Here is a 15,996-nt window from a genome sequence, read left to right as displayed (position 1 = left end):
CTTCTCTGAAAACTTCAGTTTTAGGGACCCAAAGAGGTGGGTGGTAGGAGAATCCGAGCAAGTATTACCATGATAATATCTCCAGTGTTGGGGGGCTTATTCCTTCACCCACTTACTTCCCTGGTCCTTCTCGCATGAACAGAGAGCAACAATACCCAAAGTCCAAAGGTGCAAACAGTTCGATGTTTATTGGGGTGAACTTCCAGCAAGCATGATTCCAGTTTCCTTCCTTAGTGTCCCCCTTCCCAGCTCCTACACCACAGAGCCTTACACCTGGGTCCCTGTTCCCATTCCTGCCCTTAGCCAAACATGATTCCAATTTCCCCACCCCATTCCCTGTTGCAATTCCCCCTCATACACACACACCCACTTCCTGACTGACTGCAGACTATATAGTAAAACTTGAGTTCTGCTTAGCTATACCTTAGCCAATCATTTTACTGAAATTTTACTAACCAATCCTAACATATTGTAACATGATTATGTAACCAATTATATCCCACCACCTTCATTAGTTTACACCCAGCAAAATTAATTATACAGCAGACAGGAACAATCACAGAACTTGTGTTCAAAGAAATTGGTTAGTCTCTAAGGTGCCACAAGTCCTCCTTTTCTTTTTGCGAATACAGACTAACACGGCTGCTACTCTGAAACCAGTGTTAGCGTGGTTCTCCAACTAGGAGTCCAGAGCCACGAGCAGGTTTTGGGGGGCTGCCAAGCAGGGCCAGAATTCCACTTGCTGGGGCCCAAGGTAGAAAGCCGAAGCACCACCGCCTGGGGCTGAAGCCCTGGGCCCTGAGCCTCGTCACCCAGGGCTGAAGCCGAAGCCTGAGCAATGTAGCTTTGTGGGGGCCCCTGTGCTATGGGGTCCCGGGCAATTGCCCTACTTGCTACCCCCTAATACCGACCCTGGCTTTTATACAAAGAAAACCAGTTGTGGCACAGGTGAGCCGTGGAGTTTTTATAGGGGGGTGGGCTTAGAAAGAAAAAGGGTTGAGAACCTCTGCTTTCCATAGTTCCTGCACGGGCAGTTGTTTGTATAACTTGTCAATATTCAGCCTCCCCTTCTTTAGCTCGATGTGACTCGTGCTTTTTCTAAAGCACAGGTCAGTTCCACGCTCCCTTTAATGATAAGCCGCATGCTCTTTCAAACGATACTTCTGTTTAGTCCAAGCCCATTCCAAACTCCAGACTTGCAAAGGAGGCTGGATTGACAGAGGTACTACTTGTTTCTCTTGAAGCAGAGATGCAGCAGGTGATCGTAAAACACCACTCTGATCAATTCAGATAATGATGGTGAGCTAAACACAGTCTCTCTCGGCCTTATTGAGCTATGGAATAATTGGAATCTGTTTGCTGGCATACTAATATTATGGATTTCTGGTTTGTTTGTTTTTTTGTGTTGTTTTGTTTTTTAAATATAGTAACACTAATCCTCTGAATGTCGTACTTCCAATGCAGTGTGACTAGGCAGACTGAGTCTCTGCTCGACAACTGTGCATCTGATTTATTCTCCCCCGTTCCCCAGCTCACCACCTAGAAAAATCTGTCTCGGGGTGTGTGGGTTTTTTTTTGTTTTGTGTGGTTTTTTTTGTTGTTTTTTATGGCTTCTGTGTTCAGCCTAGCGATGTATATTTGTTGAAACTTGACTATAATAATTAAGCATTATCTTGGCCACGGTGATAGTATGCCAAAATCATAATATCTCCACAGGCTATGGTGGTGTGCAGTGGTTTTTGCTATAAAATATTACAGTAAAACTGTAATGAGTGGGGGGGGGGGGGCTGTGGAGGGGTGTTAATATTTGGATGCCTAGCTTGAGACACCTTAAAGGGCCCTGTTCAGAAAGCACTGAGCACCCATGCTCTGAAAATCCGCCCCTTTCAAGGTGTCTCAGTCAAGTACCCAAATATTAAAGCACCTCAGATCACTTAGTTAGATTTGAAAATTTTAGGCCATATTAAGTGCAACATGCAAGGTCTGAAGCTATGGCTTTCTTTAGAGATGTAGGCAATAGGTGCCTATTACTTGTCAACTAAAGAAAATACGGATCTATCCCACTTCCTCTGCCCCGTTACCTTTTCTCTCGCTGCATTAGCAGGGACCAGTAGCTGCCTCTGAGTCAAAGTCAAAGGCTATGTCCCTCAGCTAATGAGGCCAAAGCAACCCACAGCTTTCCCGCATCTGTCTCCATTTTGGAGTGTAAATGTCTGACGGTAGAACCGCTGAGCTCCCACTGACTTCATCTAGAGTTCAGCGCTCAGCGTCTGTAATAATCTGGCCCCGGTTGTCGAGTTCGTTGACTTGAACGAAAGCGCCTCCTGCCTGGTGTTGAAACAGACCGTCCATTCTGTTGGCCCACCAGTCAGCAACAGTCATACATTTCTCATCAGAAACGCTTTATTTTCTTTGGAAGTTATTGAAAGGGGGTCGGAAGAAAGCTGCATGTTAAGAGCCCGATGCCACCATAATCAACCTTGCTAGATGCTTCAGAGTAGGAATTCTCAGCAAGCTGAAGTGGAGGGGCTCTCCAGAAAACGTTTGCCAGACGTTTTCCTGGAATAAGGAATAACTGGAACATAGCGCTACTAGGTAGAACGGTGTACAGTGCATTATTCAAAGCAGATGGATGTCAGGGGAGGGGCGGGGGTGTTACGAGCATGGATTAAGCAAGCCAGCACGTTTTCTTTCCCAGCCGCAATTGCTGTAGGCTTTATTTTCTTCTGCTGCTTAAAATGCTCCATTTTCTTTTTAGATCATCTTTGAAGGGAAGCCCCTTTTTTAAAACCGTTTTATTAGCTAATATTTGTACAATGGCATTGGATGTCTGAAGCAGTGTATCTTCTGTATCCGTGTGTCCTCCAGTCCCAAGGTATCTGAGCGCCTCTCAGGGCCTTAATATGGTTCTCCTCACAACAGCCCTGTGAGGTGGTGCAGTGCTCCTCTCCCCATTGGTACAGATGGGGTTCTGAGGCGTAGAGAAGCCAAGTGACTTTCCCAAGGTGTCTCGGAGTCTGTGGCGGAGTGGAGAATTGAACAGACGTCTCCTGAACCTAGGTTAGCGTCCAAACCCTGGCCTATCCTTCTTCCTCTCTTTCTCTGCCTCCATCTGTGTTGAAAGGGCAAAGGGTGAGGAAGGCAATGACTCTACTGGTTTGAAATGACACCTGGATAATCGCAGTGTTTTGGCAATATTTAAATACTGGGAGTAGCCAGAGACAAACCCTGTGCCCATCATAGATGTTGCAGTACCCAGTTGTATGGCTTTGGCCTCAGAAATACCACTTGTAAGTGCTAGGCCTTTTGGCAGCCTGCATGACAATCAAGCTGGATAAGATTCAGTGACAATCCTGTGATCAACATAGCCGGTGGTTGGGAAAGAAACTGAGGAACTGGGCTTAGTCTAATGGGTCTAGTTCTGCAAGCTGTTTTGTGGGGAAGACCATGCTCGAGAGGGCTGGAGTCCGTGTCGGTCATTGGCTGACGCGCTCTGATAGCAGATCTATGGTGTATATACGTTGTGTGCTCAGATATTATTTCTTTAGTTTTTACCATACTTGGTACCCTATATTTTCTATGCAGAACTTGTATAAACACGGATTTTTAAAAATGACTAGTTATTTTTGACCTTGAGGCACCTTGAAAGGGTCCTGATTTTTCGTTTTTTCTTTCCCCATAGACAGGAGGTGCTAAGCACTTCCTGACAATCAGGCCCCTCTTAGACATCTCCTGTTGAGCACACCCAATTAAAATCCACTATTGAAAATGTAGATCATAGCACTTGCAATATGTTTAGGCACTTTAGACAACTAAGACACAGTCACTGTCCTGAAGAATTGACCGTCTTAATAGAGACAATACAATCTGGGGGTGGGGTGGGGGGGTTGAGGGGAATGAAAAGGAGGAGGGATAGCTCAGTGGTTTGAGCATTGGCCTGCTAAACCCAGGGTTGTGAGTTCAATCCTTGAGGGGGCCATTTAGGGATCTGGGGCAAAAACTGGGGATTGGTCATGCTTTGAGAAGGGGTTGGACTAGATGACCTCCTGAGGCCCCGTCCAACCCTGAGATTCTATGAAAAGAGACATGAAGGGGAAGGGAAGATGGTATTCTAGCAGCAACTGTGTGATTTCCCCCGCCCCACCCCGAGGTGTGCACGGGTCTTGATGGTTTACATGGCTATTCTTCCCCTCTTTTTATTATAAGACTGTTTCTATTTCAAACTTATTTAGTACATGTGCTTTCCAAGGGGAGCCGTGGGGGCAAAAGACGTATCTGGCTTCAAGACGAAGCTGGATAAGTTTATAGAGGGGATGGTATGATGGGATAGCCTAATTTTGGCATTTCATTGATCTTTGACTGTTAGCGTAAAGATGCCCAATGACCTATGATGGGATGTTAGATGAGGTGGGATCTGAGTTGCTACAGAGAATTTTCCTGGGTGTCTCGCTGGTGAGTCTTGCCCACATGCTCAGGGTTTAGCTGATCACCATATTTGGGGTCAGGAAGGAATTTTCCTCCAGGGCAGATTGGCAGAGGCCCTGGGGGTTTTTTGCCTTCCTCCGTAGCGTGGGGCACAGGTCCCTTGCTGAAGGATTCTCTGGTCCTTGAAGTCTTTAAACCACGATTTGAGGACTTCAATAACTCAGACATAAGTTAGGGGTTTGTTACAGGAGTGGATGGGTGAGACTCTGTGGCCTGCGTTGTGCAGGAGGTCAGACTAGATGATCCGAATGGTCCCTTCTGACCTTAAAGTTGGAGTCGGAGTGTGCTGTAGAATCTAAAAAAACCAATATTCATGTTGCTCTGGCTATAGAAAATGAGGAGAAATTTTGTTTAATGCAAAGAAATGGATGTGTTTTGTGTGCAATGCTTTTAGGTTGAAAATATCCTGCTCCATGATCGTGGCCATTATGTCCTGTGTGACTTCGGAAGTGCCACCAACAAATTCCAGAACCCTCAAACCGAAGGAGTGAATGCAGTAGAAGAGGAGATCAAGAAGTAAGTGTCTGTCTCTCTACACCAATACGTTGACTGCCGCCTCCAATTGGTCCATGATGCCAGCCTCCATCACTCACCTGCTAAAGTTTCAAACAAACTCCTTTACGCTTTCTCCCATGCTGCCCCTCACACTTCTAAACCTCCCCAGAGCTACCTCATTATTCTCCCTCTGAGCTCTCCTTAAAACTCTCCTTTGTCACAACACCTACCAAAAAACCATGACCACCATTAGGCTGCTGGTGTGCTGGGACCACTGTCTGTCTGTCATAGTAACCAATATTGTCTCATTGTTTCCCCGACAGTTTATCTGTATCCATCTGTTGTCTCTTGTCTTAAACGTAGACTGTAAGCTATTTGGGGTAGGGCCTGTCTTTTTGTTCTGTGTTTATGTAGCACCTAGCACAATAGGGCCCTGATTCTAGCCTGGTGGTGGTGGTGATGCTAACCTGTGCATAGGTTTAAGCATGGTAGTTTGGATGCTTCGCGGATGAGGAAACAAATTACTCCAGAAAGCCAGGAAGTTGCTTTAGGACTAATAAGAACCCTTGTATTGACCGATACTGATCAGCTCAGTGGTCTATATCATGGGGGTCAGTATGTCTCAGCTCCTCTCTCCCGGGGTTGCCTGCGCTGTGAGGCAATGAACACGACAAAATAATCCCTGACCACCCTAGATTACTCCAGCAGTGACTCTTACAGTTGCCTTAAAAAAAAAAAAAAAAAGAAATGCAGCGTTGGGCTCTGAAAAGAGGCCCAAGTGCTCTTCTGAGGTTTGAAAGGTGGTGGCTGCAAAGTGTGGTCCCAAGGAAGCTGTTAAAATGGGAGAGAAGTTGGGTGATCCTGAGTCAGGGAGAAGGTGGTGGAGGGAAGATATGTGGGGAAAGGAAGGGACAGAGAATGGGGGACCTGGGGTCTCGTATAGCTTAAAATCTCTATTGAAAACTCTCTGATTACTCTAACGCTCCCTGACTATAAATCACATGCTAGGAATTGCATGGGAATGACTAAACCCTGTGAAAAGTGAGTCTGTCCTGCCTCTCATATGTACAGCCTTTTGACTTAGATTTTATAGTGCTCCTAATCTTGCAAAGCAGTCCAAGCCTGTTTGCGCACTTATTGCTAAGCTTGCAAAAGAAGCCAGCCCTTTGCCACACCCTTTCATAATCAAGGTAAATAGCACACAAGACCACAGCATCCTTAAACCACCTTCAGACAAAACCTCATTATTAGGGATCTTTTAGACTGTGTCTGACTTTTGCCAGTACTTTAGTTACAACTGGTGCAGTTTTCAATTACCATTTGTTTTTATAAAGTAATTTTCCTCCTGTTCACAATACCTCTGAGCAGAACTCCCAGCATGGAAGCCTATTTATTAGAAGCCACGCTTTCAGTTACGATGACTGGATTTTGTCCAAAGCCCCGGGAGTGACGACAGTGCAAGGGACATGCAGCTAACAACCGATGTGGAATAGCAAGTTAATATTCTGAATTTTTGAATGTTACTAGCTCTGGTTTTTAAGAGATTTGGACTTTTTGAGAGCAAACTCTTGGCTGTTAAAAGGATCTTGCAGTAGCCTTCATTTCCCTGGGAAGTTTGTGGGAGTTAATTTTTTTTCTTTTATAACCAGCTTCATTCTATCCTGTAAAATACTTCAACCTATAAAATGCATTAGAAATCCTTTTGCTGGTTTAGAACTGGAGCACCTAGTGCATTTCTATTATAGAAAAGTGAAATTTGAATTGTTGGGGTGTGGGGAAGGGAATCCTTTGCAATTAAAACAAATGGATTTCCTTCCCCAACTCGCTACCCTGTGACTTCAATTAACTAACGAAGCTTTTTGTTGTAGGTACACGACACTGTCCTATAGAGCACCAGAAATGGTCAACCTGTATAGCGGCCAACTTATTACTACAAAAGCAGATATATGGGTATGTATGAAACCCACTCAAAAGTTACATAATTGTAACTTTCGGGGGGGGGGAAACAAAACTTTGATTACTTGATAACTATTGGATATACCTAAACAGTTATTTACATATACATCTCTACCCCAATATAACATGACCCAATATAACACAAATTCGGATATAACGTGGTAAAGCAGTGCTCTGGGGGGGCAGGGTTGCGCGCTCCAGCACGCCGCTCTGAACGGCATGTTAAGGGTGCCAGGCCAGGGACGAGGGGTTGGATAAGGGGCAGAGGGTCTTGGGGGAGGGGCAGTCAAGGAGCAGGGGGGGTTGGCTGGTTCGGCGGTTCTGGGAGCGGGGCAGACGGGGGCGTTGGATAGGGCGTGGGAGTCCCAGGGGCCTGGCAGGGGGTGTGGATGGGGTGGGGCAGTCAGGGAGCGGGGGGGGGTTGGGTAGGGGTGGGGGTCCTGGGGGTGATTAGGGACTGGGGGGGGTCTCTAGAGGGGGCAGTCAGGGGATAAGTAGCAGGGGGGCTTAGATGGGGGTGGGGTCTTGGGGGGGTGGTTAGGGGCAGGAGGGTCTCTGTAGGGGGCAGTCGGGACAAGGAGCGGGAGGGGTTGGATGGGTCGGGGGTTCTGAGGGGTCAGTCGGGGCAGGAAGTGACTATTAACGGAAATGCTCGAGGCCAAAGCAAGTTCGATATAATGCAGTTTCACCTATAACGCGGTAAGTGTGTTTTTTTGTTGTTTTTTTTTTTGGCTTCCGAGGACCGCGTTCTATCTGGGTAGAGGTGGATATTTTTTGACTAAGTTCTGCATAGAGAGAGGCTCCATTTGATCTTTGTGTTGTGTTATTTCAAATGACTGGGCCAGCTGATGAAACATGATTGCGTCTCTGTTCTGCGCCCTCTTGTGATGCTTTAATTCAGAGATGTATGAAATTCACTGGTTGCAGTTGTACCCCCTCCCCACCCCCCGACTGGAACAGATCCAAAGCTGCACCTGACTGTGGGTCTCAACCACGCAAAATCAAAGCTATACTGTTTGTGTTTGTGTTTTTTAAAAAGTCTGACATGGGTTCCTACCCAAGACAGTAACTTGGCCCTGGATTCCCAAACCTGACCAGATTTTTTTCCTCACTAAGATTTTGCAGTGCTCGGTTTCTGGCGATGACGTCCAAACCTGTTTGTGACTTGCTGTCCTGTTGAAGGTGCAATGTGACGGTTGAGCAATGTGCAGCCGTATAACCTAATAAAATAAAGGCAGCTTATCTTCACATCAGAAAGAGTGGGGGGAAAAAGAGAAGAGAATCCTGTCTCTGTTCCAGCGGAACAGTGATTCTGCAGAAGTGATGAATGGAATGACTTAGTTTAAACGTTACCCTTGCGTGTAGCTAAATGCTTTGGAAAGTTCTGAGTTAGATAACAGTCAGGCAGTAACCGGTGTATAAGAGTTGAACTGTAGCCTCAACAACTGCTCTGCATAAACAGCTCAATGTATATGAGAGGAAGAAAAACTGGGCACAGTATATGCAAGAGGCCATTTTCCTAGCTACGAGCACCGTCCAGCAAAAGCCTGCATGCACCCAGAGTCCTACTGAGCTTTTCATTCTTTGGTGTTTAATGGGAGCCGCTGTAGGACTGGGGCCTGTGTGTTGTGAGGAGCCTCTGGCTTGGGAGGCAGTGTGGCCTAGTGGATAGGGCACTGGACTGGGAGTTGACTGGAAGCTGCATGGATGTGGCAGCATAAAAGGGAGCCAATCCGGGGAGAACTGTTCCAATGCAGCCTCTGTGTAGGGCAGCTCCCTGCAAGCTCCAGCGTAAGGGGCAGCCCTGGGGTGGCTCTGCCAGCCAGAGGCAGTCTAAAATGGCCCCCTTCAGTAGATGGAAAGCAGGGGGGCACAAAACTTAATGCCGCCATAGCACCCTCCTGGGCAGAATTACTCCCCAGGTTCTATTTCTGGCTCTGCTACCGACATGCTGTTTGACCCTGGCCCAGACCCTTAGTGTCTGTTTCCTTACCATCCTTTGTCTTGCCTGTCTCCTCAGAGCGTATCCTTTCTGGGGCAGGGCCTGGCTCTTGGGGCAGGTCTATGCCTCAGACCTCTGCCAGAATAGCTCTGTCAGGGGCGGGATGAGGTGTGATCCCTGTTTGGCTCGGGGAGAAAGGGGCATGCCCTACGAAGCACGGCATTGCTGATATAGTTGCGTCCATCCTAGGAGCACTTTGCCAGTCTAGTATACAGTATACTCCTGATTAACAAACCCTATTGTCAAACCTCCACGTTTTCTGAACCCTTCCTTGTCCCTGAGCAGGAGATACATGAAATACATTTGGGGGGAGTGGGGAGAGAAGGGATTTGGATAATGCAGAGGCTCGGATAACAGAACAGACCCAGGGCCAGGGCTGTAAGGAGGACAATGAACCTGTGGCTGTGTGGGAGGTCCTCCTGTGGCAGCCAGCCTTCCGCAGCCCCTCTGTCGCAGGAGCAAGTGAGCAGGGCAGAGCAGAGACCGTTGGCCAGGATTGTGAGTACAAGCCCCTGTCCACAGAAGAAGCCACCCTGCTGCTGAACAGCTCCTGCCCTCTCGATTGCCTGAATTCCCAATTACCCAAATACAATCAATGTTCTCTCTCTCTTCTTCTCCCCCCCCCCCCCCATTTGTCCAATTATAATCTGGCAATTCCCTGAGACCATCCTGCTTTTTTTTTTAACCTCCTTTCCATTGTATTTCACCTACTACTCTCTGTTTTCAACTCATACAAATTTACTTTGGCCTTGTCTACACACAGATTCAGTTCAGGTGGAACTATTTTGGTTAGGGCTGTCACATTTTAGCAGTACAACTCCCAGCATGGACTCAATTGATACCAGTATCCAAGCGCTCATACTGGTCTAGCTTCAGGGAACTCTTACATTCATAGAACTGCATCTACACTACGGGCTTGTCTGCGCAAACCATCAATTTGTGACAAGCCTGGGCACGAATCTATCCTGGGCTAGCCTGTTGCAGACTAACCGTCTATATGGACCCAGTTCATGCACATTAGCAGTTTAATATACTTTGATTTAGTCCCTTAGATAAGAGGACTAAGTCTGTCGATCTGCTTCGACCATCAGCGGAGTCCGCACGGACAGTTAGAGGAAGGCAGGCTAGTGTGGGGTAGATTCACGTGCCAGCTTGCCGCCAGCTAAATGTGCATGTAGATAAGCCCTAAAAGAGTTTAGCCAGTTTGTTTATCCTGGTGTGTTTAAAGCTTTCTAGGGTAGATAAGGCCTCCCTCTTTTCGGGACTGTGTGGAGCGTTTTAAAAGTAGCTTGCAGCTGTGACTAGACCTTGACCTAATCAGTCTGATTTATGACAACAGAAATTTCTCTGGTCAGAGAAATCCTTGTAGACAAAATCCTCAGCCATAAGAGAATCTCTGTACTGTGGAACTGTTCTTTCTACTCCAAACAGCCCTCCCCACAATGGGGGACAGTGGCAAATGTGGATGAAGAGTTGATATGATTGAAGCTCCTACAACCTTTTGGCCTCCTACTCGGCCCAACACATCTGAAGTATATTTAAATGAATTTGAAGTAGGGACCAAGTAGCCATATCTCAATCTCCTTCATATACATATTGATATGTGGACTGAGGCAGTGTTGTGGCTAATAATGCGTGTGATCTATCTTAGGTACTTATCTGCCCTCCATTTTCATAGTATCCGATCACCTCATGTTGTTTTAAGGTATTTATCCTCCTGTCCGGTAGGGAAGTGCGATTATCCCCGTGTTACAGATTGGGAACTCTGATACAGAGAGGCTAAATGACTTGACCAAGGTCATGCAGGAAAGGTGGCAAAGCAAGGATTGAACCTGGTTCTCCCGAGTCCCAGGCTAGTGCTCTGACCATTGGGCCATCCTTCCTCTTTAATCTATGATGGCAGTAGTTACTGTTTAAATATTTCTTTCTGTTCTTTCCTCTCTTTAGGCCCTTGGTTGTTTACTGTACAAATTGTGTTACTTTACTTTACCCTTTGGGGAGAGTCAGGTGGCAATTTGTGATGGAAACTTCACCATTCCAGACAACTCTCGCTACTCCCAAGACATGCACTGTCTCATACGTGAGTATATCCGTTTCAATAGCAGAGTTTTGGTTTCATGTTCTAAATGAAGTTTTTCTAATTCCCAATTATTAGAGCTAAGGAACTGGAGTATGTTCTCTCCTTCAAAAAGACTTGTTCACATGCAAGGATGAAATGAATGAGTTTACAGTAATTTAGAAGATGGCTGTGCCAAAGATGGTTATAATAGCAGAGTTTCTATTTGGATGGACTGTGATGATCTATGTGGAAAACTAGGGAAATAGACAACCATTTGGGTTAAGATTGCTACCGAAATTTGCACAATAAGCCTCTTTATGCAAAAATGTTTCTCCAGTAATAAGTCTATTTGCATAAGGAGCCACAGTGATTTAGCCTCGTGATAAGATTTCATCTTCTGTGAACTGAGAAACAGAAGTAAAACGATTACAAATAACCCACTGACTCAAGTGACTGTGTAATTAAGGGTACGATGTATTACTCTCAGCAAAGCTGGAATATCTTGCCTGCTTTCAGTAGAGCATTTGGTTTTGCCAGTTGTGTGTGAGTAACGCAGACTCCGACATGTTTTCAAAATAAGCTGATACTTCTCCATATGCCCTGGTTTGAGCAGACATAAAACTTGAAGTCAGTTTAATATAGGGGACAAGTCTGTGCAGATGTTTGTCCTTCAGCTACTCTCTCAGGCAGAGATGGGTAGAGCATTAGAAAGTTTTCTGTTGTCGTCATTGTAGGGACTAGAAGCCTCAACTGAGATCAGCGCTCTGTGCCAGCTGCTATACATACGTACAGCAACAGCTGGTCCTTGCTCCAAACAATTTACTATCTAAAGAGCCGAAATAAAGGGTAGGAGAAAGTATCTATATCCCTGATTTACAGTTGGAGAACTGAATTATAGACAGGGGAAGTAACTTGGCCCAAGGACACACCAAGAAGTCTGCTGACTTTTACTGTCGGTGCACCATTTAAAACTTCCATTGGTAGGTGAATATGCTTGCCTTGGCTTGTTTAGGAAAGTAAACTGACTTGGTATTTTAATGAAGGAACTGCGGCTGCTCCTGTTCCCACTGATGTCAAAAAGAACCTTGCTATTGCCTTCAGTGAGGCTCCATGATTGCGATTAAAGGCTTCTTGGACGCTCTGAGCCACGATATGTACGCTGTATAACCCCATCGGGTCCAGTGCAAGATTTGGTACTTGGGTCTATATGTGTAGAATCCATACAATTGCAGCAGAATAAGTACATTAAGTACACAGTCTCTTGATGCCTGTTAAAGATTTGCTGTCTTGCAATCCAAACTTGACCTGGAAGGTGTGGCTCATGTACCATGTGCATATATGGCAGACATGAGCTACATGATTATCCATGAATCTGCATCTTCTAATATTCGGCACCCACGTCTTCTTCTGATGATTTTTTTTTTTTTCTTTTTTTAGGGTATATGCTTGAACCAGACCCTGACAAGAGACCTGATATTTACCAGGTCTCTTACTTTGCATTCAAGTTAACAAAGAGGGAGTGCCCCGTTCCAAATGTACAGGTGAGTGACCATGGACCCTTTCAGTGGAGTTGGGGCTTGAATCCATCTGAAGGTTCTTTGCGCTATTATTCCTTATCTCCATTTAATTTAGGCTGCTGGAGAAACCCATTGCTTAGTTTGTGGCTCTGGGGTATAAGAATGGCAGATTGCTTGTCTGAGACCACTAGGAATCAGTACTTGCACAAAGGACAGGACACGTCGTACCTAGTGAGCAATACAGGTAGATGGTAGATTAAACACTTTCTGGGGAAGATAACTAGTAAAGTGCATGGAAGGAAGTAATTTTGCTGTTTTCATGGTGGCATCCATCCATCACCATGTCTAAAAGCAGCAACAGCAGAAGGGGTGATGAGATTTGACAGCTTCTGTATGATGTGAAAATGCGGGAGGCTAGGAAGGATAAATCTCTGGAGGTTTGGATCTACAGGCCCAAGAAAAATCAGTAAATGCTCTCCAGCTGAGTGTTATCAAAGGAGGCAGTGCAAACATCTCTCTTGGAAGGAGAGAAGGGGGGATGCATTTAAGTGCCCTTCTTTTATGTGCACTTCAGTTTTGGGACAGGAACAAAGGCAGGTCGCAATGATTGAACCCAGAAAGAGGACAGCCTGGGGATTCCAAGAACGTTGCAGCAAAGTACAAGAGGGTGGTGTAGGGGGGCGGTTTCTGTGTATTGCACTACACTTGCAATGACTCTCTCTTCATTAATGTCTTGTGGTATTGGGAGGTGGGGTGTGTGGGGAAGGGTTGGGATGCTGCCCATGTTTTTGTTCCGTGGGTATTGGAAGCCTGCTCGTTGCAGGTGTGAGGGAGGTGGGGAAGTTCACAGTATAGCTACGTTTCAGAATCGATTCGGTCTCTTCACGCATTTAGGTTGAAACTTTCCAAAGCGATTAATCAGACCCTTCGATGTTGGCTCAAGTTAGGGTCCCCCAAAAATCGGTAGTTCCTCTAGAAAATTTAGACTTTCATCTTTTCCAGCTGATACTTAAGCAACATTAAATGACTACGTACTCCTGGTGTTTACATGAGTGTAAGTAGTAATGGAAGTCTTGCAGGGCTACTAAACAAACCATGGGCGGTGCTACAGTCATTCGTGTGAAAAATGGGGGCGACCCTGAAAATTAGGAAAACCGGCCTATTGCATCCGTGGGTTCCCAGGCCTATAATGAACAGAAGTGTATGCTGGTTTTTTGGTTTGGTTTGGTTCTCCACTCCCTATGGTGTGTGCATGTGTGGGGAAACCCCAACCCCAACGCCAGCCCTTGCAAATCACTTATTTACTACCATGCCCGGTTTACCAGTACGAGGCTGTCATGGGGACCTTCTGTAGAGGTGTATGTGTACATGGCAAACTAGACCATGCTTGTGAAACTGATTTCCAGGCGAATTCTTCATCGCGTATGTAATCTGTACTGCAGTTGGGTTTGTGGCTATAGCCTGGTTAACTAAGATTAGCCACATTCCATTTAAAATGTACAGTAAATGTAATAGTCATCTGCTGATGTTATTTAGTATATCTTGTTAGAATCCAATTCAAAACTGTGGTTTACAGGTGCTTTATACTGTGTTAAGAATATTTGGGTGGTACAAAACTTTCATCCAGTCGCCTAAAGATAATGGTTTGGAGACCTTCCTGGTTTTTCCATTCCGCTTCTGATTACATTTCTCTTGTTTGGAGCATATTTCCAACTTTTTATTTTGTCATAGTTAATATGTATGAAGTTTCCATACAAATATTAACACATTTTATTCATTAATCTATATTTGTTACCTTTTAAAATACCCATTTGTGTCATGTCAACCTTCTGTTTGTATATTTGTGTTCAAATTCCACAAACGGTAACCAGACACTACAAAATTGACTTGGTCCTGATTTACAAGGTTGTCTGTCGTTTGTAACATTGGAAGGGTTTCCATGCTCTATTTCCCTAGGCCATTAATGATGGGATAGTTGTCATTTTTGAAAAAGGAGCTAATTTGACTGATTTAGGATCCTAAATCCCATTGACTTTGCTGCGGCTCTTTTGCAAACTTTATCTACAATCCTGCATGATTTCTACTTTCTGTAGTAAACCCAGTGGTTTTTGGATTTTCAGAATTCTCCGCTGCCTGCTAAGCTCCCAGAACCAGTGAAAGCTAGTGAAGCAGCTGCAAAAAAGAGCCAGCCAAAGGCCAGGTAAGAGCATCTGTCTTTTACATCTTTCTCTTTTCATCTCTGTCTTTTCAGATTTTGAACTGTTTCCATTAAAAAAAAAAAAAACCACCAGTGTTCTCATTTGGCTCACCTGGTAGAAATAGTTTGAGGTTTATACTGTGATCCTGGGACTTGTAATTTAAAACAAAAATGCCCATTAAAGTGAAAGACAGCAAATGGCAAGATGAAAGAGTTCTTTCCTCGTACGCACAATGCTGCGTCTGAGTCAGTTGCTAGATTTTGTAAACTAATGGCACTGTTTCAGTGTAACAGCTTGAAGTCCATATGCCAAAGCTTTCAGTCTGTACTGCAGCATCCCTACTAAGGGCTTTATCCAGAGCCTATTGAAATGAGTAGAAAGACTCCTCTTTACTTCAGTGGCCTTTGGGTGAGGCCCCCGGAGTATAAACCTGCAGAGCAACCACATCAACTTTGGTAGATTTTTTTTTTTTTTTTTTTTTTTAAGGCCAGGAGGACCCAGTATGATCTAGTCTGACCTCCAGCAAAACATGGGCCTGACAACTTCACCCAGTGCTTCTGCTGGAGCTAGAACATCTCTTGGGATGACAATCAGCAAAGATCTGGAGTCTGCCAGGGACTGAGAATCTACCACATAGGGAGCATATTGCTGTAATGCATGTGTTTTTTCTGCTCCTTGACGTTCTGATAGCCTTGTTCGTTCTGTCATGACTCGGATCAGACTGTAAACTCTTCAGGGCCCTGAGTACATCTTTTATATTTACTGCAGAGTGACTAGTATATTCATAGCCCTATGTAGATAACAATCAGACTCTGAAAGAATGCCTCTTGTGATGTCGCAAAAAGAAAAGGAGGACTTGTGGCACCTTAGAGACTAACCAATTTATTTGAGCATGAGCTACAGCTCACTTCAGCTGTAGCTCACGAAAGCTCATGCTCAAATAAATTGGTTAGTCTCTAAGGTGCCACAAGTACTCCTTTTTCTTTTTGCGAATACAGACTAACACGGCTGTTACTCTGAATCTTGTGATGTCCTCTACCTACTGGCAATTAGCCCCAGAAGTTGCCCTTAGTAGTATTTTTTTTTATACCCGAGCTTCAATAATAATAGAGTAATTTCTTATCTAGCTCAGCGATAAAAAAAAATACTGAAAGACATTAAGATGTCTTGAGCGCTGCATGGCACAATAGTGCCCTGTGGGTTTGCATTATTATGGGATGATAAATATGAAGGGAAATGTATAGTACCTGATACTTTGGTTGAAGCCAAGACAGTTCATTAAGA

General features: G+C 45.0%; 1 protein-coding gene across 13 annotated transcripts in view; it reads left to right on the top strand.

Annotated features, from left to right (window-relative positions):
• AAK1 (AP2 associated kinase 1) overlaps positions 1 to 15,996 on the top strand; it is a 126,158-nt gene that overhangs the window by 60,253 nt on the left and 49,909 nt on the right. For all 13 annotated transcript variants that reach the window (XM_073325207.1, XM_073325204.1, XM_073325205.1 and 10 more), the window contains 5 exons: positions 4,880 to 5,001; positions 6,849 to 6,930; positions 10,886 to 11,018; positions 12,435 to 12,538; positions 14,635 to 14,714. In XM_073325207.1, the coding sequence (XP_073181308.1) occupies positions 4,880 to 5,001; positions 6,849 to 6,930; positions 10,886 to 11,018; positions 12,435 to 12,538; positions 14,635 to 14,714 (521 nt within the window). The remainder of the gene's footprint in view (positions 1 to 4,879; positions 5,002 to 6,848; positions 6,931 to 10,885; positions 11,019 to 12,434; positions 12,539 to 14,634; positions 14,715 to 15,996) is intronic.

This window comes from Lepidochelys kempii, chromosome 26 (assembly GCF_965140265.1).
Source record: "Lepidochelys kempii isolate rLepKem1 chromosome 26, rLepKem1.hap2, whole genome shotgun sequence".
Classification (NCBI taxonomy): Eukaryota; Metazoa; Chordata; order Testudines; family Cheloniidae; genus Lepidochelys; species Lepidochelys kempii.
The sequence above is the reverse complement of the archived record's forward strand: the minus strand, read 5'-3'. Positions and strand labels throughout refer to the sequence as shown.